Source organism: Chlorocebus sabaeus, chromosome 11 (assembly GCF_047675955.1).
Source record: "Chlorocebus sabaeus isolate Y175 chromosome 11, mChlSab1.0.hap1, whole genome shotgun sequence".
NCBI classification, from domain to species: Eukaryota; Metazoa; Chordata; class Mammalia; order Primates; family Cercopithecidae; genus Chlorocebus; species Chlorocebus sabaeus.
In genome coordinates, this window is record NC_132914.1 from 42,108,155 (window position 1) to 42,130,400 (window position 22,246).

At 36.1% G+C, this 22,246-nt stretch overlaps 1 protein-coding gene across 1 annotated transcript in view; it reads right to left on the reverse strand.

Annotated features, from left to right (window-relative positions):
- NELL2 (neural EGFL like 2) overlaps window positions 1-22,246 on the reverse strand; it is a 351,416-nt gene that overhangs the window by 69,176 nt on the left and 259,994 nt on the right. The window contains exon 16 of the mRNA XM_073020642.1: window positions 20,018-20,113. Coding sequence (XP_072876743.1) covers window positions 20,018-20,113 — 96 coding nt within the window. The remainder of the gene's footprint in view (window positions 1-20,017; window positions 20,114-22,246) is intronic.

A 22,246-nucleotide genomic window follows, 5' to 3' on the forward strand; every position in this document is an offset into this window, starting at 1 on the left:
CTGGTTAAAAGAAAAAAAAAATACATTATTGAAAAAATTCAGTTTGTTTTGAAGTGAAAAGTAGGGTTCCTAAATGCTGTAAGGCCATTTTCCCCTTGAGGGATTACAATAAGGTAATAAAAATCAATTGAAAACTATTATTGAACTATGATCTTAACTTGAACATAGAGATCTTAAAAATATATTGCAAGTTTTAATTGTGGGCAAAGGAAAAAGAAAGATCACAGTAGGGCCTAAAACATGGTAAATACTGAAATGAAAAAAGTATCTGATGATTGCTTTAATTTTAAAAATTCAAGTCTACAAAACATTTTAAGCTCACACTGAATAGACACAATTTTATGCCAGGCATTCTTGAGCAGTGATGTGGAAAAGGAATTACAATTGTATCCTTTAATTTTTTCCCACATCTTTTCAAGGCTAATTGCTTCTTTTCATTTAAATCCCAAAGAAGGTAGAGACAAGGCCATCAATAGTAGGAGGAGGGTGGGTAAAGATTGGGAAGGGTGCTTTGACAGAGAAAGCTGTTAAAACTTGACGAGGCAGAAATGGGCATGAAGTAGTTGTTCTGAAGAGAGGGGTAAGAAACGCATTCTAAGGAATGGTAGCTCTGCATGCCCTTTTGAGATTTGTGCTCATGAATTTAAAGAGTAGCCAGTCAGTGCAGTTGTATGTTTTTTCTCCAGCCACAGTCAGTTGCTCAGGAGCAGAATGGAGGCCAAGGATTACATCTGACCCAGGCCTGGGCTTTTGCTGGGCAATATGATATTTGGAGAAAGAGCAAGAAAATTAAGGGTATTCATAAAGGTGTGTTTAGATTGATGAATCAATCAAAGTGATATTATTGATGAACCTTGAAATCAAGTTGTGCATTAGAAAAGTGTTTAGATAAAATAATTAATATGTTCAACAAAGTTAAACAATTAATGAAGTGAAGATACTATGGCATATAAGATGAAAGGATAGGAAGTGGTGGTCAAAAGGTAGAATGTTTGAAAGTGAAATTTAGGGAGTGATGTAGTTATAGATGAGGATAAGGTCAAGGTTATGACCATAGGAGTGAGTAATGGTAGAATGCAGGAGGTGAGAAGATCAAAGAACTGGAAAGACAGAGTATTGGTTGGTGCTATGGTTTGAATGTGTCACTCAAAATTCATGTGTTGGAAACTGAATTTCTAATGCAACAGTGTTGGGAGATAAGGCCTAATAGGAGGTGATTAGGTCATGAGGATCCTGCCCTCATGAATGAATTGATGTCATTTTCTTGGAGTAGGTGTGTTATCCTGAGGGTGCGCCTGTATAAAAGAAAGTTTGGTCCCTTCTTGCTCTTGTGCTCACTTGCCCTTCCAACTTCTGCCATGGGATGAAGCACACAGCAAAAAGGCCCTTACCCCATGCGGACCCCTTGACCTTGGACTTCCCAGCTTCCAGAACTGTAAAAAATAAATTTCTTTTCACTACAAATTACCCAGTGTGTGGTACTCTGTTATAGCAACACAAAACACTAAAACATTTAGGTTATCCACATGTAACTGAATGAGCCAAGGGAGGTACGGTGGAAGAATGTCATCAACCATATGTCAGAATCTTCAATGAATGAAAGTTGACAAGGAAGGTTGGAGGGTATATTCTGATGGTATAAGATTCAAAGCTCAAACTCCATTTATTTAAAAAAGGCTTCCCTAACCACTAATGCTCACACTCTGTCACATTAGTCTATTTTATTTTCTTTGCAGTACTTGATGCTGCAAATTACTTGTTTCCATGTATGTTGTCTGGACACCGCACCCCGCTAACACCAGAAAGTAAAACTTATGAGAGCAGGGACCTTTTCAACTGGGTCATTACCATTTCTTGGGACTTAGATAGTAGTGGGTACACCTTACACATTGATAAATGAATAAACCAATGAATAAATAAAAGAAACTACTAATTAGACATTCACCACATGTCATGAACTGTGTAAATTATTAATAAAAAACAAAGATTTATGAGACAAAGATTTATGTTTCTTTATGAAACTTTCATGCTATAGAGGAGCTTAATTCTAGAAAAATCAACACTAGGAAACATATGAAATGAACACTAAGTGTGATACAAAGTGCTGAAAGTGTTTAAAAGTACAAGTGATACAGTTCCCTCATCATGGTTCAAATACTACTTCTATGTATGTATGTATGTATGTATATATGCATTTGAGACTGGGTCTGGCTCTATTGCCCAGACTGGCGTGCAGTGGCACAATCCCAGCTCATTGCAATCTCTGCCTCCCAGGCTTAAGCCATCCTCCCACCTCAGCCTCCCGAATAATTGGGACTACAGGTGTGTACCACTACGCCTGGCTAATTTTTGTATTTTTCATAGAAGTGGGTTTTCTGCCATGTTGCCCAGTCTGGCCTCACACTCCTGAGCTCAAGCGATCCGCCCATCTCGGCCTCCAAAAGTGCTGGGATTACAGGCATGAGCAACCGCGCCCAATCTCAAATATCACTTCTTTAAGAATGCCTTTCCCATCCACACCATAGACTAGGTCAGGCACTCTGCTATATCTTTTCATAGCACCTTCAACTCTTATCATTAAGGTAGTTAAATAATTACGTAACTGATTTTAAATGTATGCTTACTCTCCTAAGATGCAGAAAGAAGAGGAAGTATCTACCTTTTTTAACACAGTAAACCCAGCAGCTATTCACAGATGACTGGTCAGCCTGGCCTTTCTGTGGGACAAATAGCTCAGTGACAGAGCAGTGTGCAAGAAATGTCACATAACTGATGGAGATTTTAAAGAGTTGTTGACAAAACAATTATGCAATTGGAGACCTCTTGTTACATGACACTCTTTGTGCCAACAAATCTACCATGTTTACAACCAGCTCTTTCAGTTTCATATGAAAAGTAGTGGGTTAAGTGGCATTCCTGTATTATATACCTGAGCCTTATTTATGCAGTTGTTCTTTTTGGGAAGGTTAGGGCTAAGAGATTATTTAATTCATGTTTTACTGATTCCATTTCTAGCCCCCAAATATCTCATTCTTAGAATTCATTTATTCATGGTTTCTTTTCTAATTATCCCAGTAGGCAACTTGTTTTCAGGTTTATTTTTCCTCTGCCTTACTGAAAATCCATGTTGCTATAAATTCTGTGGACAACTGCTGTTACTTCAGTTACGAGGCAGTTAGGTGAAGGCTGATGACAGACTGGATCATGTTAACAAGGCAGCCAGAATCCATTAGCTCTTGGGTAAATTTCCCTAACAATATAGACAATGGATATACCTGCTATGGGAGTTAGTCATCTCAGTGTTATTGCTTGTGGAGCAAAATGAGTTCCATGATCATCACATTGTACTGTCTAATGACCATTATTATGTCCCTTGATCCAGCCTGATAGGCCTTTGTGACTTTGTCCGAAGAGTCTTGAAATCAAGCACAATTTTATTTGCTTTCATTAAATGCATTTTTATTAAAACATACTTGAAAAAATTGAAAATATTCCTATCATTCTCATATACAGTTGGTGGGAATATAACTTGCATATATCCTTTATGAAGGGCTTGGCAGTACCCAATGTTCATACAATTTAACTTTGCAATTTCACTTCTAGGAAATAGTCTTACAGAAATGCTTACACATTTGCACAAAAAGTGCACATATGAGGATGTGCATTGAAACCATCTGAAATAGTAAGAGAGTAAAAACAACTGAAATGTCCATTAATAAAACAAGAGTTAAGCCGGGAGCAGTGGCTCATGCCTGTAATCCCAGAACTTTGGGAGGCTGAGGCGGGCATATTATCTGAGGTCAGGAGTTCCAGACCACCCTGGCCAGCATGGCAAAACCCCGTCTCTACTGAAAATACAAAAATTAGCTGGGTGTGGTGCTGGGGGCCTGTAATCCCAGCTACTCAGGAGGCTGAGGAAGGAAAAAATATATATAACAAGAGTTAAATAAATTATGATATATTTGCATATACATATAGAATGCTATGTTCTCAAGAATGAGATAGAACTAAATGTATTGATTGAAAGACCTCCATCTTGTAATAAGTAGTAATAACAAGTTATAGAAAAAATAGGTACAATTTTATTATTTCATTTGCACAGCATGTGGGTGCGAATTTTGCATGGGTACACACATATACTGAAAGAATCTATAAGTACACATGACAATGTCTGGAGACATTTTTGGGGGTCATAATGGGGGAGGGAGAATGTTACTGGTATCTGGTGGCTGGAGGTGAGGGATGCTGCTAATCGCTCTAAAATGCGCAGACCCATAACAAAGAGTTATTGGGCTCCAGGTAAAAGGAAAAAAAACTGCATTAGAAGTAACCACTATGAACTGCTTGGTGTATAAACTTATCGATTCTTTCAGTATATTTATGTACCCATGCAAAATTCACATCCATATGCTGTGCAAATGAAATAATAAAATTGTATCTATTTGTTCTATGACTTGCTATTACTACTTACAACAAGATGGAGGTCTTTCCATCAATACATTTAGTTCTATCTCATTCTTAAGAACATAGTGTTCTATATGTATATGCAAATATACCATAATTTAATTCTTGTTTTTTTAACGTGTATATATACACATATATACATACATTTATATATATAAAATCATATATATCCAATTGAAAATCACTATTGTATGGGTGGGGGTAGGAGCAATGAACTTTGCAAAGTGATTTTATATCTATATATATACACACACACATATATAAAATAATGAACTTTGCAGAGTGGTTTTATACATATAATGTATATATGTATATATGTACATATATGTATATATACACACATATAAATACATAAATATATACATACATGCACACATATATAAAATCATATATCCTATGTATCTCATACACATGTCATAAATATATAATTTCTTAAAATTTAAATACATGATTCTTAAAATTTTCTTTAAAATTCTTAAAAAAATAAAATTTCTTTTATTACTATAATGTTTTTAACATTGAACTATCATTTTCAAGGCTCAGAATAATAGTGTCTACCTACCTATATAATTTTCAAGTTTCTCCCACATTTCTAAGATATCTAAAATAATGATATGGAATTTACCAAACAACAAATACAGTGAGGCACTCTACATTATTAACTCGACCTGATAATGTCTTAAGTAATTTCCTCTTTTATAAAACAGAGATACTTTTTTTTCCACAGAGTTGCTATGCCAAGTACAATAATAGATGCATTGCAGTATGGCATATTAGCATTTAAATTATTAAGATATAAGGGTTATTTTTTGAAGGAGGTTGGAATAGACTCTACAACGGCAACAATGTTGTCCAATTTTCTCCATCATATTTCCAATGCCCTGTACAAAGTCAGCACTCAACACATATGTGTGAAATAACTAAAAACATAATGACATAATGACCTCACATGAAATACAAATTAATATCTCTCATCTAACATCAGTAGTTGAGTAAGGTATTGACTTAAATATTTTAAGTATGAAGTTATATACACATTTGTCCCTATTCAGAATGAAATGAGACTAAAAATAATTAACATGATTATTACTAATGAACGAACAATAACTATCAAGCTTAATCATTTAGATCCATTAGAAACATATTACATTACAAAATTATTAACACATATTTTTTATATGTATTTTCATAGCTTGGCCAAGGGAATGATTTGTAATGGTGCATCTTTTCTATTAATGTCTAATAATGCTGGGTCGGTGGGTATAATACATAGAATCACAGAATTCAAAAGAATTTCTGGAGTCAAATAGTCCAACTATATGTTTCAAGTATGGATAGATAGTCGATTGCATTATTAAATAATTCCAATGTAGTAAGGAGCCATGTTTATTTAAAAACTTTAGGTTTTCCAAAAGCCACCAAGTAGTTAGAAGAAATCGCAGGGAAAAAAGTCCCGCTTGGACATAGCTTTCCTTAGCTTTTGTACACCACATAATAAACCCCCTTGATGGTCACCAATCTATTGCTAAATTAGCAACATTTTTGGTTTGAAAATTACATTATAAAAGTCGGTTTTATATTTTGAATCTTTGTGTTTGATTGCTTGACCTAAATGAAATGGAACATAGCACATCTGGGCACATCTGGCAGTGACTGATAAGCACCATGACTGAGCTTGTCTCATAAAGCCACAGCCTTGTGCCTCCTCTCAGGGGCAACCTGGGCCATCAGGACCACCCTCCCAAGCCAAGCTTCATGGCCAAGGCTGTGGGGGCCCATTGAAGGGAACCTCTCTCTCATGATCATGCACCCTACAGACTCCTCAGACTGCCAAAATGACATCCACTGGCTTAGGGGACATTGTGGAGGATAATTTGTCTCAGGAATCTTCCCTTGTATGCCATAGTACGCTGGAGACGGCACTGAAAGTAGTCAGTGTGTTAGATCTGAAAGTATGCTTATGTATATTTCCTGGCACTAGGCAAAGTTAAAGGAAAGAGAGTGTGGAACAGGTCTAAACCTGAGCAACAACCATCAATTATATGCTTACTTTCTTTTTATCATGGTAAAATGTTCCATATTTTAACCATATTCAAAATTTTCCATTTTAACCATATTTAAGTATACAATTCAGTGGCATTAACTATATTCACAATGTTTTGTAACCATTATCATTATCTATTTCCAAAATATTTCATCACCCTAAACAGGAACTCTGTATCCATTATGCAACAACTCCCCATTCCCTTCCATCCCTAGCCTTTGGTAACACCTAATTGACTTTCTGTCTATAATTTTGTTTAGCTATTTTTAATAATTTTATTTCACATGTGTTTAGCACTTAGTATGTACCAGGCACTGGCTACTAAGTGTTTTGCATGAATTAACTTATTTAATACTCATTACTACCATAAGGGGTACCATTAACTCCTTTTCACAGCGGTAGAGATAGAGATTAAGAAAGACGGAATTACTTCTCAGTATGGCATAGGCTGTAAGTAGTAGAACTTCAAGAATGAATTCCAGCATCCTGACTCCAAAGCTCACACTTTTGACTATGATGTTGGCCTGCTTACTGTTGAAAATTCTTTCTGAGTTCTAATGTTGTATTTAAGCTTACACTCATTCCTCGCAGTCAGTCCAGTGGAAACAAAGAACTGCTAGGCACCAAAATACTCCTTTTATAGCATTAATTTTAAAAGATAGTGATGAAAAAAATTTGCTCCAGGCAATGTTTTCAAGCACAAAGAGACACCACTTTTTTTTTTTTTTTTTTTTTTTTGAGATGGAGTCTGGCTCTGTTGCCCAGGCTGGAGTGCAATGGCGCAATCTCAGCTCACTGCAACCTCTACCTCCCAGGTTCAAATGATTCTCCTCCTCAGCCTCCCAAGTAGCTGGGACTATAGGCATGCGCCACCGCCAGCTATTTTTGTATTTTTAATAAAGATGGGGATTCACAATTTTGGCCAGGATGGTTTCAATCTCTTGCCCTTGTGATCTGCCCACCTCAGCCTCCCAAAGTGCTGGGATTACAGGCATGAGAAGAGACAGTACTTTTAAGCAATGCTTGCTAAAAGTGCATCCTTTAAGGTGGCTGTTAAGTAGTATCTTGGCTTTGTTTGTAACAAAGGAAAACCAAACTTTATTCACCAAAATGCCTGTTTAAGTTATCCTAACAGAAACTTTGCAAAGACTCATTCTTGCATCGAACATCACCTACTTGTTCCAACCCACTAAATACCATACAGTTAAGTATCAAAATGCATATCACTATTACTTGAATGATTGGTGTCTAATTTCATTCTTATTTGTTCTTATGTCCGTTCCATCTGATCCCTGCCTTCCCTTGTCACATTGTTTTCCCTGAGTCACACTGATACCTACCCAACTCCTAACTCACAGTTTATTTTACTGTATAATCACCCTAATCCAAAATATAGGTCCTGATTTATTAGTTTTTGCATACATGCCAGTAGGTAAATTTCTCAGAATCAGGTGAGAGGTAACTTATTCTCAGTCATTAATTATAATGCTTGTAGTTGCTTACTTGTTGTTGAATTTTATATCATATTATTTTTGCATATATATTTATACATTTAGCGTATATATATATTTAGCATAGTTGCATTAATTATAATGCTTATAATTACTTCCTCTGCCAACTAAGAACATCTGTTTTCTTCTAACAGCCGCTTCCCAGTTGTTAAAGCCAATATCACCCATTAGGAAAGATGACACATTGCATTTTGAAGTCCCTGTGAATGTCACAGGTATCTAGTTTTCAAAATGCAGCCTAGGTTCACCCTTAAGAGATCTAGTTCATACAGGTTATATCCTGCTGAAGGTAATAAATGCTTACCTTTTCAACAGATTTTTTTAAAGCAGTATACTTATGAATTTTATAATAGCTATTTTGTTTATCTGGATATAACCCAAATTGTGTTTTAGCCATAAAAACCATTCATAAAATACTGGATGGGTTCCCACGAAGCAATGTATGAAGCTCCATGAGTTTAAGATAGTGTTATTGTACTTTTGAGATTAATAACAACACAGAAGAAAACACAAGGGAAATACTTCAGGACATTGGTCTAAGCAAAGATTTTTGGGTAAGACCTCAAAAGCAAAGCAACAAAAGTAAAAGTAGACAAATGGGATTAGATCAAATTGAAAAGCTTCTGCACAGCAAAGTAAACAATCAAGGGAGTGAAGAGATGACCTACAGAACGGAAGAAAAATTTTGCAAACTATTTATCCAACAAGGAGTTAATATGCAGAATATACAAACAAACAAACAAACAAACAAAAAAACCTCAAACAACTCAACAGAAAAAAAACCAAATACTCCAATAAAAATAAAGGACAAAGTATCTGGATCAACATTTCTCAAAAGAGGACATGCAAATGGCCAACAAATACGTGAAGAAATGTTCAACATCAATAATCATCAGGGAAATGCAAACCAAAACCATGAGAAGATATCATCTCACCACAGTTAGAATGGCTATGATCAAAAAGAGAAAAAATAACAAATGCTGGCAAAGATGTGGACAAAAAGGAACTCTTATGCACTGCTGTTGGAAATGTAAATTAGTACAGCCATTATGAAGAACATTATGCAAGTTCCTCAAAGAACTAAAAATAGAATTACCATATGATCCAACAATCCCACGAATGGGTATTTATCTGAAGGAAAGGAAATCAGAATATTGAAGAGATATCTGCACCCCCATGTTTATTGCAGCACTATTCACAATAACCAAGATACAGAATCAACCTAGGTGCCCAATAACAGATGAACAGATGAAGAAAATGTGGTATATATACAAGATGGAATACCATTCAGCCATAAAAAGGAAGAAACTGTGTCACTTGCAGCAACATGGATGATACTGGAGAACATTATAGTAAGTGAAATAAGCCAGGTGCACAAAGAGAAATACCATATGCTGTCACCCATACATGGAACCTAAAAAAGTTTGTTTCACAGAAGTAGAGAGTAGAACAGTGGTTACTAGAAGATAGAAAGGAGCAGGGATAGAAAGAGGTTGTTTAAAGGATACAAAATTACAGCTAGATAGGAGGAATAAGTTCTAGCTTTTTATAGCATTGTAGAGTGATTATAACTAATAATAATTTACTGTATATTTTCAAATAGCTAGAAGAAAGAATTTTGAATATTCCCAACACAAAGAAACGACAACTGTTTGAGGTGATGGATATGCTAATTATCTGATATCATCATTAAACATTGTATACATGTATCGAAATATGACTGTATTTATAAATAGGTACTATTATTATGTCACTTAAAATTTAAAAAATTAAAGATGAATAACAATACAAGATAGTTTGAAGAAAGAGGATAAAATTGATACAAACATGGGAGTTGAGAGCAAGGCAAGGATACTTCTTGTTAGACAAACCAAGGAGAGTTTTTCACAAGAGTAGTATCTGGATGGCAATATGGGGAAGGGTAAAAGCACACGTCTGAGGCTAGGTTTAACTATTCAAATCAAAAGTTTACCAAATGCTTGCTGTGTGACCTTGGATACATGATTTAACTTCACTAAGCATTGGTTTTAAAATGATTATAAAAAATTATACTCACAAAGTTGCTGTTATGATTTAAACTATTTAATAAATGTAAAGCAATTAGTACAATGTTTGGCATATGGACAATTTTCAGTAATGACTAGCTGATGTCTCAGGAAATTTAGAAAGGCAGTTCAAAATAATAAAAAGATAAATAGGACAGTGGCATATGTCATAATAAAGGAAAAGGTCTTGATTTAGGAAAATATCTTGATTACTTCTTTGGGTAGAGGAGGTGATGCTTTGTTTCCCTCTTCCCAGAGCATGGTGGAGAGGGAAAAGATTAGGCAGTTAGGTAGACTGACAGATACAGAAAAAGAGAGATAGAGAGAGAGAGAGAAGAAATGTAAAGATGTGAAATTGAGAGCCACAAGAGAGGATAAAAAGAAAAACAATCAGGGAAAATGGAGGGCTGTAAGGTGAGAAATATCATCCACCTGGTAAGAAATAACTTTGTGCACGGGTCAGTCTTTGGGGACAGAAGGCTATTCATTTTGAGGGCCCCTGAGGAAAAAAAAATATTACCAAGATATGTTGCAATTGCATATTTTTTTCCTTTTTTTTTTTTTTTTTTTTTTTTTTTTTGAGACGGAGTCTCGCTCTGTCGCCCAGGCTGGAGTGCAGTGGCCAGATCTCAGCTCACTGCAAGCTCCGCCTCTGGGGTTTACACCATTCTCCTGCCTCAGCCTCCCAAGTAGCTGGGACTACAGGCGCCCGCCACCTTGCCCGGCTAGTTTTTTGTATTTTTTAGTTTCACCGTGTTAGCCAGGATGGTCTCGATCTCCTGACCTTTTGATCCGCCCGTCTCGGCCTCCCAAAGTGCTGGGATTACAGGCTTGAGCCACCGCGCCCGGCTGCAATTGCAGATTTTACAAAAATATATGGCCAAGTGAGCACATTGCTAGGGCTCTTTCCAAGGGCTGGAAAGAAGCCTGGTTGCATTAAGAGCAGAAACTTAAACTTCATTAGCTTAATGGAAAATCTGCCTCTGATTCTGTGGGAAGAAATAGCCAAAGCATTTTTAGAAAATGGGACCTCTATTTCTTTTTGGCTTTTTGACATTTGTTTTGTTCCCCCCTTTGATCCTCCTCCATTTGCCTCAATATTTTGAATAATACTCCACTACAAACTGTTTGTATGGGTGTTGCTTTGACAGGAATGAAGGAAATGAAGGGAGATGAGTGGTCTGTCAGGCATAGGTGATTCCAGTATAAAAAAGAAAAGCATTCATGATCCACATAACCCAAGGACAGCAAGTCACTAGCAGACTGCTAAATGTCCAAGTGAGAACACAATGTAGCCCCTTGGGAGTGGGAGTTAAGCTTAGGAGAGGTGACAGGATAAAATAACTCCTTTTGAAGAATTGAAAGTGACTGAGATCCAGAAAGGAGATGGTAATAAGAAAGAAAAGAGATGATTATGTGTATAATCTTGTAAAACTTCCACATTTAGGAGATGAGCAGCAGCAGAAGAAAAAAATGCACATACACACACAAAAAGCAGTCAGGCAGGTGGGAGAGGAATAACAGTAAAAGCTCACGGGTGTGGGAACTGCCATTCTGGAGCTATACTGCAGTGTTTTATTAGGGGTTTTACATTTACATGGTCCCGTATGTAACTTCAGGCTTGTCAATTTAATAGCTGTTACCTTGGGCAATTTCCTTACTCTATCTTTTCTTTTAAAAAAGTGGGTGAAATAAACATAAGTGTGCATGTGTCTTTATAGCAGCATGATTTATAATCCTTTGGGTATATACCCAGTAATGGGATTGCTGGGTCAAATGGTATCTCTGGTTCTAGATCCTTGAGGAATGGCCACACTGTCTTCTACAATGGCTGAACTAATTTACACTTCCACCAACAGTGTAAAAGCATTCCTACTTCTCCACGCACTCTCCAGCATCTGTTGTTTCCTGTAGCCTTGTAGTATAGTTTGAAGTCAGGTAGCATGGTGTCTCCAGCTTTGTTCTTTTTTCTTAGGATTGTCTTGACTATACAGGCTCAATAGCAAAGTCTTGGAACCAACCCAAATGCCCATCAATGATAGACTGGATAAAGAAAATGTGGCACATATACACCATGGAATACTGTGCAGTCATAAAAAAGGATGAGTTCATGTCCTTCGCAGGGACATGGATGAAGCTGGAAACCACCATTCTCAGCAAACTAACACAGGAACGGAAAACCAAATACTGCATGTTCTCACTCATAAGTGGGAGCTGAACAACGAGAAAGGATGGACACAGGGAGGGGAACATCACACACCAGGGCCTGTTGGGGGTGGCGGGATAGGGGAGGGATAGCATTAGGAGAAATATCTAATGTAGATGACAGGTTGATGGGTGCAGCAAAAAGAGATAAAGAGATGAAAAGTATAAAAGAAAGTGAAGAATTACAGAAAAGACAAGAGCCAACAAATATCCAGTAGGAAGTCCAGAAGGAGAGAATAAAGAGAAATGGAAATAAGCAGTATTCAAAGGGATAAAGACTGAGTGGATTCCAAAACTGATGAAAGAGGTAACTCTTCAGATTCATTCTTCTAAAGGAGTCCCTAGCAAGATAAATAAAAATATTAATAAATTCATACCTAGGCACAATGCTTTGAAACCACATACTCCAAAGAAAAGGGAACCTTAAAAGCAATTAGAAAGAAAGAGACTTTTAAAACGAATTACAATTGAATTGAAAGCAGACTTCTGAACAGAAACCTCAGAGGCCCCCCCAAAACAATGGAATACTGCCTTCATAGTGCTTAGGGAAAACCTAGAATTCTATACCCAAGAGTCGGCCACTAAGCCGGGCGCGGTGGCTCACGCCTGTAATCCCAGCACTTTGGGAGGCCGAGGCGGGCGGATCACAAGGTCAGGAGATCAAGACCATGGTGAAACCCCGTCTCTACTAAAAAATAGAAAAAAATTAGCCGGGCGCAGTGGCGGGCGCCTGTAGTCCCAGCTACTCGGGAGGCTGAGGTAGGAGAATGGCGTGAACCCGGGAGGCGGAGCTTGCAGTGAGCCGAGATTGCGCCACTGCACTCCAGCCTGGGCGACAGAGCGAGACTCCGTCTCAAAAAAAAAAAAAAAAAAAAAAAAAAAAAGAGTCGGCCACTAATAGAACCACTCTAAGAGAGTACTAAAATATGTCCTTCAAGAAGAAAGAAATGAAACAAACAGGGGAGGAATAGAATGCAAAAAACAAAAACAATTTGGGTATAAATAAAATGTTGCATACAACAACGTTTCTCCAGCATATTAAGTTTATGCCTCCCCCGATTATACTTCTGATCAACAGAAGTTCGTCAGCTTATCTATATGAAAAAATCAGAATTTATGAACGAGAAAATTGCACATCATTCTCAGCCAACATATGGGGGTACCCCCCAAAAAGAGAAAGATCTTGGCCCTAAGACATGTATTCCTATTGACACCCAGACTTTTACAAATTAAAAGTCTACTATTTGAATGGCAGAAAGCCTCAGCCTTCCTATTTGAACTACTCTGTCTAACAAGGACTTATCTATGGTATGATTTCCAGGATTTATTGTTAAGGGAAAAAGCAGTAGTTGGGGAATTGCTATAAAGGAAAATTTACTTTTCATTATATGCTCTTTGTACTTTTAAATTTTATACAATGTGTATATAATATTTATTCAAAATATTAATTAAGTATTCAATTAATTAATTTTAAAACAAAGTTAAGCAACTATCTTAAAAGTGACTCCATTTGGCTAGCTTCAAATAAAAAAATAAGAGGCAACAGGAATCCTGGGAATTCAAAGGCACAATACAAGTTAATATACAAAAGTGATCTATTGAAAAAAATAATATTTTAAAAATAAAACTGAAGATCTTTTCCAAATTCCCAACTAATTCCACTTGGCTTTTTTCTTTTTCTTGGAGACCTGCTCTCTAACAGCTTGAAAGCTATTTTTTTCCTCTTACATTTTCTCCACGATGTGTCCTCATTTCCAGTGTTAATTAGGTAGGCCTTACAACAAAGGAGTCTGAAAAATTTCCCCATCATAGTTGTTATCTATTATACATGACTGATATATAGAGTGAGTTTGATTTTTTCCAATTAACCTGAAGGACTTGGAAGAATGACTTTGAGATCTAACACTAAGAACTTTTGACTACTTTTTGAATAATACAAAGATTTATATTTTCATAAAATATTAACTTTTAACATTTGCATTAGGACAAAAATAAAGCAATTTTAAGCAAATGTACAGAATGCAAATCACTAAATTAAACATTTTAAACCACTAAAGTACAGTAAAATTATACTTAAAACTGGTTTATGAATGAATCAAGAAAACTAGAATCCTTTATTGTTCTTAACCTTTCTCTTGTAACATCTCAGGGCATCTCCAGCTAACTCAAGGATGTCAAAGAGTCTCAAACAGTTCTGTCTATAAAAGTTTATTTACAAATCAACTTAAAATTTACAAAATCATCATATCAGGTGTCATTTATTGAGTGCTTGCCAACATTGAGTGCTTACCTCAACATGGTGCTATGTGCCTTACTTCATTTAATCTCCAGAACAAACCCATGAGATAGATATTACTATCACCTTTATTTTCTACATGCACCAATCAAGGCATAGACAAAAATGAAATAACATGAAAAGGGTCACATGGCTGGTTGGTAACAGAACTAGTTCTCAGGCCAATGTTTCTGACTTCAATTTTTGTGTTCTTGACCACTATGCTAAATTCTTCAAGGAGAACGGGGTTTGGCATAACATTAAGCAATTAAAATCTTATTTAAAGATTAAGGATCGCCAACATAAAGAGAAGTCACGTCTTAAGTATCTAAGCCAACTCAAGCAGGGTATGGTCAAAAAGCCTTTGGTGAGAGTGCTTTTTGTTTGGTGTTTTATTTGTTCATTTTATAACAGAAAAAGAATCACCAGTATCTACACTCCTAATTCATACAAAGTTCATTAAAACACATTCATTTATCAAATGTAATTGAATCACTTTTATCACTGGAGACAGTTTCAAGATAAGATGTGTCTAGTGAGCATGAGTGCAGATCCCTTAGGCAGATCAACAGAACCCTCCATGAGTATGTGCCCACTTTGCAAAAGCTACCCAATGAGCTACTTTGCAGATCTTCCCTTGAAAAATTAAGATTCAGAAAACTGAATTTAATAAGACAGTACAGAACTAGAAGCAAAGCTTCCTTTACTCCAAATTGTTTTTATTACAATAAAGCATATTTAATGATTTGTGTACATGAAATTTGCATTTGTTCAGATAGAGCAGAATAAATTCAAAATAAAACTAAAAATTCTTATTGGTAAAGCAGATGTATCTACAGTTTTTCTTTCTTTTTACATTAGTTTTTATCAGATTGTCTCAGATTTTCTTCTCAATTTCTCCTCTTTTCTCACATAAAGATACATATTTTGGTAATGTCTTTCCACTGTGAGTCATGTTGGTGAGAAAAGGTATGCCATGTCTGAACTGTTCTGAGAATTTTCTCTTGCTTCTGAATTTTTTCTAGTCTTCCTATGTAAAAATGATATAAATTTATACAAATTTCTGGAAAAATATGCCTTAAAAAACCAAACACTAATGAAATCAGCAGATACATTTTATGATGAAAAATGTGCTAATTCAGCCATATCAGGAAATGTAATAGTTTGACTTTAATAATAAATGCTAACTTTGGATAAAACTGGCAAGATAACTTTTTTCTAACAAAAATAATTTCTATTATCTATACTATAACAGTAATAAAATAAACTTAAAAAAAATCAACCAACCTCAATCCACTTGAAGTTACTTTTGAAGTAAAACAACACTCATGTAGGCCTCATGCTTCATTTTTGTCATTTTAAAACAACACATATTAAAAAGCTACAAAAACACTTAGGGATGCAACTTAAATTTATATTCATTTAACAACTCACTAAAATAATTAAAATCTCATCTCATGTTTTGATATGTGGATAACAAATCCATTATTTTGTACACAGAAAAAAAAGCATTTATCGTCAAAATGTTAGATCTCTTCTTTGATACTATAGCAATTTTTTTTTTCAACTTTGCCATTTGTTAACAGCTTTTTCCCAGTTATAAATATTTTAATTTGATTTAAGTCAGCAATTGCTTGTAGGGGACTGTCAAATCTTTTAGAGTTATGCTTTACATCATTACTGAAAAATTTGCTTTTAGTATAATAAGACAGCTTTGCATATTAATTAGATCATCAGACTCATGTTTGCTGAGGTTTAGCAATCGTGTAATAAATACAATATGGCAGTGATAAAGCTGTAAACCTTGGCACATAGCTTTAGCTTTCTAATACACTTTACTGAGTTACCCAAGAAATAATCACCCTGCTAAATCCAAGTTAAACACCTGATGGAATATTAGGATATTTAATTAAAAATGAAGTTATGCTGTACATGTGAGTGATTTTATACAGTGGCTAAAAAAGAAGTCCATGAAAAATTAATTTTGCTCAGTAAAAATCATACACATTGCTCTTTTGTGAAGTTGGTAAATGAATGCAACCATTCCTACTAAGATACACATGATGCAGAAAGAGAAATGAGGGGAGGGTGTTTCAGAAGAGACTTCAACTAAAGGAACAAGGGGTGGTAAGTGCAAGACACATTCAGATCGTCTTTCAAAAAGCAAGTAAATCCTATTATTTCATCCTCAGCGATTCCACTGTGATGGCTCAACAGATGGCCACTGGGGCTGCACAACAATTTCCTTTTTAAGCTATCAGGCCGCATCCAACTCCAGCAGGCCAAATTTAGGCCATTCCTATACTTGGAAATCTTGTCACTCTGGAAGTATCCTTTAACTTTGGAGAGAAAAATTGCCACAGTCTTCGCTATTAAAGACAACAGGGTTATCTGGCAGTCGAAGGTGGCATAACAAAAGACACAGACCTGATGAAGGATGAAGGTATGATGAATTCCTGGGACAAAGCATGGCATAAGAAAAAAGGAAAGCAGGAAGAAAGGAAGAAAGAGAAGGAGGGGAGAAGGAAGGACAGGAAAGAGAGAGAGAGGAAGACAGGATGGGAAGCAAGGAAAGAGGAAGGAGTGAGAGAAGGGGGAAGGAAGGAAAAGAGAAACACTGGGCTAGAAATCAGAAGACCCACGTTCTAGAATGCAGATATGGATCAACAGTGAAACACCTACATAAGCTACGTCGCTTCTCTGTGCCTTAATTACCATATCTGCCATATGATAGTACACAACTAGATAACTCTGAAAGCTTTCACTAACATTCAAAAAAGTCCAGCAAATATGGAAAGAGCCACACCATCTTTTTCCTCATCATTTAATTGATCACTCATGTGTGCATTTATTTATTCACCAAATATTTATGGAACAACTACTAAGGTACTGTTTCGTGATGATACAAAAGCAAATAAGATACACCCTGTGCCCTCATGAGATTCACTGCCTGGGGATGGGAATGAAGTGAGCTGGCAGAAGGACAAGAGAGTAAAGCTGGGTGGATATGCAGGGCCAAGTCCTAAAGGGCCTTATTTATTATGTTAAAAATGTGGCCTTTATCCTGAGGGCAATGGGGAACATGAAAGGTTTTCTTCAGTCTGGAGTGATATGATCAGATTTGTGCTCTGTTATTCTGTGGATACTGGACTAGCCAGAGACAACCTGAAAGTCCCCAACAACTGCAGCTCTGACCAGAATAGAAAGAAATGGACCCTGGTAAAGACATGGACTCAAAACGATTTGAATGGATGTGAAAGAGGGCGAAAGGGAAATTGCTCCCTGATGACTGACTTAGAAGACTTGGTGGATAAGGTGGCTATTAGCTGAAATAAACTAGTAAGGAAGGAAGAAATGAAGATTCAGGTTTTGGTGGAGGATGGTAAGTGGGGAGACATGAATCATGGATGAGATAATGAGTTCAGATTGGGGTCTTTGGATTTAAAGTCCCCAAAGAAATATACTGGGATGCACTGGATAAAAGCCTGGATTTGGGAGCAGAATGACCTTTGTATCAGCTTTGAACTCTGATGCTAGGGGAAAAAAATTAAACACCCTGAACCCAGTATTTCTGCATGCAAATACAGATAATAACTGCCTTAGAAGAGAATGGTAAAGAGTAAGGTGATGCATAAAGGGTACAACACACAGGGAAGTTAGGTAACTTGCCTAAGGCAACATAACATATAAACAGTACAACTAAACTTTTGAGTCCACATCTGTTCTCAAAGCCCTTGGCTGCTACAGACAGCTATTTAGAATCAGTCTGGGATTGTCTTCTTACAGACTGAAGGTTCAAGGATCATGAAATAGAGATAGCTACATGTTCTCTTGGGTTATTTTTAACTCCAGTCTTAAATATTACATTGCCAATATTAATTTTATGCCATTCTAGATTTCTACAATCTTGTGATATTTTTTCCTAGTGGAAGAATGCTGTGCAGGATTGTGCATGGCCACTATTCATCCCAGATTTTCTGGGACAGCTTTTATTTCAAACTTCCACACCATTATCCTCACACCTTTGAAATGTCCTGAAAAAGGAAGTATTTCTGTATCCAGCCTCTGTTCCAGAAGCAGCACAAAAATATTGTATTCAGGAAGCCTTGTCACCAGAGGTGTTGATGTGCAGGAGGTCCACAGTGCACCTTGATGTATAGGGGCAAACTGGTGGAGAGCATGTCATAGAAATATGAGAAAACTATTGCAGTAGAGGTGCCTGATTTGATTTAGTATATCATATGGTAGCTACTAAAAACCTGTATTTCTAACAAGCTATCAATCTCTATAGGTGACTCTCATGCACAATACATTTAGGGAGCTTCTGATTTAGGAAAGGATCCTCTTAAGAAAGAGTCCTACATATCAAAGATAGTCACTATACATTGTCACAGACTTTTGAAATCAATTAGTCAATGAAATTTGAAAAACAAGACTTAGCAGTACTTGTAGAAAGAGATGATCTAGTGATGCAAGCCCTTTTGTGAGCATCCTTCTGTGCACAGTAGCAGTTTCTATTCAGTAAAATGTTCACTTCCCAAATGGAGCAGAACATTTTCTGTCTCACATTCTGGTAAGTCAGTGTTTTCATTAAACCAGATGACTCTGCAAGTGGAATAGAGGCAGAGCATGTACTGTATCTATTGCATTGAGATTTATGAAAAGCAATATGAGATGACAACTGTCAATTGCCAGTGGCAGAAGCTTTCTTTTAGGAAGAATAACCTGACTCTCTGAGGTCATCGCTATTGGACCCCACTGAACCCAAAACAACCAAAACCACTACGAGTATGATTTTAATTAGGACTTAATACTCAAAACATTATTTTAAATTCCCAAGGTGTGTTTTTCATTGGACAAAGTATTTTACTTTAGGGTTATAAGTTATATGTAGACTATATATTGTTTTTAAAATAATTTTTAAAGTTTTTAATATTCATGTCCATCAGAAAGAATAAGTTCAGAATGGATCTGGATGAGAAATAATTGAGAAGTAGAAAAATTTAATTATTTTCCAGATAAATAATTGTTTATGAATAATTAAGGGACCAGATAAAAATTTATTTAAAATTCCTAATTGTGGATGCAGGTGATAGTGTGTCCTAGGCACTGAGTTGGCCATAAGCTTGAAATCTAGGCTTTAATACAGTCATATAGATTCCAGTAAAAATGGATTCCAAATGAGTAAAATGAATTATGAAGTCATAAAATCGTGGGTAATTCCACACATGTTTCTGAAAAGTTCAATATGCATCTAGTTATAATAGCTGCAAAACCTTTTTAGAGTGACTTTGGGGAATCGCCCAGCAAAATGCATCACTGAAACTTCCCACCTCCTCCTTCCTATCACTTCCTTATTAATAGCTCCACACTTTGAGAGCCCACTTGAAACTTGAAACATTATTTTCCTCATGGATTACTTTATGCATTAGCATAAAAATTCATTTTCTAGAAGATGAAATGATATTCTTACCCGTTTCACAGCTGGGTCCAGTGAAGCCTTGTGGGCAGGCACACACATTAGCGGCAATACAGGCTCCTCCATTCCTACAGCCATCTTTGCAAAACGCTAAAATAATTCAGATACATGATTTTAGCATTTTAGAAGTAAGTAGTTTAATAAACTCCAAACCTAGCTTTTCATTATCCCCTTAGAGATATGAACATCAAATTATAAAAGCTATTTTAATTTTGTTTTCATGTAATATTTCCCATACATGTAAGAAACTTCAACACAACTTGTAAAACAGTACTCTTTCCAATGTTAGAGGAGTATTTCACTCTTAAAACAAAATACTCAAATTTATTTAAACAACAAACAGCAAATTTGCACAATAGGAAGTACATTAAAATTCAGAATTTCTTCTCATTGTAACAATCCACCTTGAAAATAAACCTGAAAATGGCAGCTATCCTAGATGGAGCAAACCACCATCTAAAGAACGAGACCACGAAACAGGAAATGGTTGAATCCCATGGGGCTCTGACCATTTTGCACACTAGCCGAAGTGCCAACATAGTAGGAAATGCTCCATCCTTCAAAAATTCGTAAGCGGGTCCTGGTAATGAATTAACCAATAGTAAGAAAAATTCATTAGAGTGGTCTTCAGGGAGACTCTTAAATTCCTCTGCTAAGGATAGGTCAGAATCAGGATCCAGGGCAAAGATGCTGTATAACCTGTTTCATTAGAGCGATTTTGGGAATGAGGAAAGTTGTTCTGTGAGTAGGAAGCCAAACCATTGCAAGGGAGCCAGGGTCTGTACCATTGCAAGGGTGATCTCTTGAAACGTGCTGTCTTCAAAGAAGTGCAGAAAAGAAGGAGAAGAGCAACAAGGCAAGTGAGCACAAGAGAAGAGAAAAACAAGATGGTTGGGACTGAGCCCCCTATAGAAGCTTTTATTTCCACTTTGGCTTATTCTTTGGCTCTGTAAGGCTCAGCAGCTGCTTCCTCAGCCTGACAAAGTCTGTAATGAGTGAATTAGACCAGTTGTTCCAGGCATTAAGGCAAAAGTTTTTCTACAGTTTTCTGGCATGTGCTTCTTCTATTAGGTAGAATATACTTTCTCAGAGTAATAAAATGTAGAAATCTGAATTTCTAGTGATGAGTTAAAGAAATGGACCCAAAGAGTCCATTTGGTTTCTTTGGTTTAAACTTCATAAATGATAAAGAATGTGTCTGCCAGACCACGTTCATATGTTCATCAGAGTAATTTGCAAGGTTGCAGCATGTTGATACTGCACAGAACTCATGTTGATCAACTATGTGTTGATACCGCACAGAACTCAATGATTCAGCTCCTACATTTAAACTACTTATCTCTCAGATTTTTCCCATTCCCAACATGGGAATTCCCAACATTCCCAAAGATATATACAGGAATCGAACAGTCTTTATTCGGGCAACCTGTAGTCCTAACTTCCAGAAGGAATTTATAAATCCTTGAAAGTTCTCCTTCTTTCAAATACAAGAATTGTCTGTCTGCATCTGTTCATAACTTTCAGAGTTCTTTATTCTATGAACTTTATTCTTCATACTAAATAGGAATTGGAATCAAGCAGAAATAAGAGAAAAGCTTTAGGGCTCCTAGATTAAACCTTAAGCCTAAGCAAACTCTCAGAACATTCAGGTGATTTGGAGAAAGTCCTAAGGACTTAGTTATATTGTATCCACTCATGCATTGAAAATACATTTCAAGATCCACAGTGGATCCCTGAAACCTCAGACAGCACAGAAATCTATTTTTAGATTATATGTGTATATGTATATATCTACATATAATCTAAATACATATACATACATATACATATGTATATATACACACTTTGTATATATATGTATATATGTGTATATACAAAGTGTATATACATATGTGTATATATGTATATACATATATATAATGTATTTTTTATACAGATATACTATGATAAAGTTTAAAGTATAAGTTATGCATAGTAAGAGATTAACAACAGTAATTTATAATGAAATAGGTCAATTATAACAATATGCCAACATCACTACTGTTGCACTTTGGGGCCATTAACAGTAAAATAAAAATTACTTGTTTTTTTTTACCCATTTTGAGTTAGTTTTTGTACATGGTGTTTGTTTTTTGTTTTGTTTTGTTTTTGTTTTTTGGTGGCGATGTTCCCCAAGCTGGTCTCAAACTCTAGACTCAAGCAATCCACCTGCCTTGGCCCCCC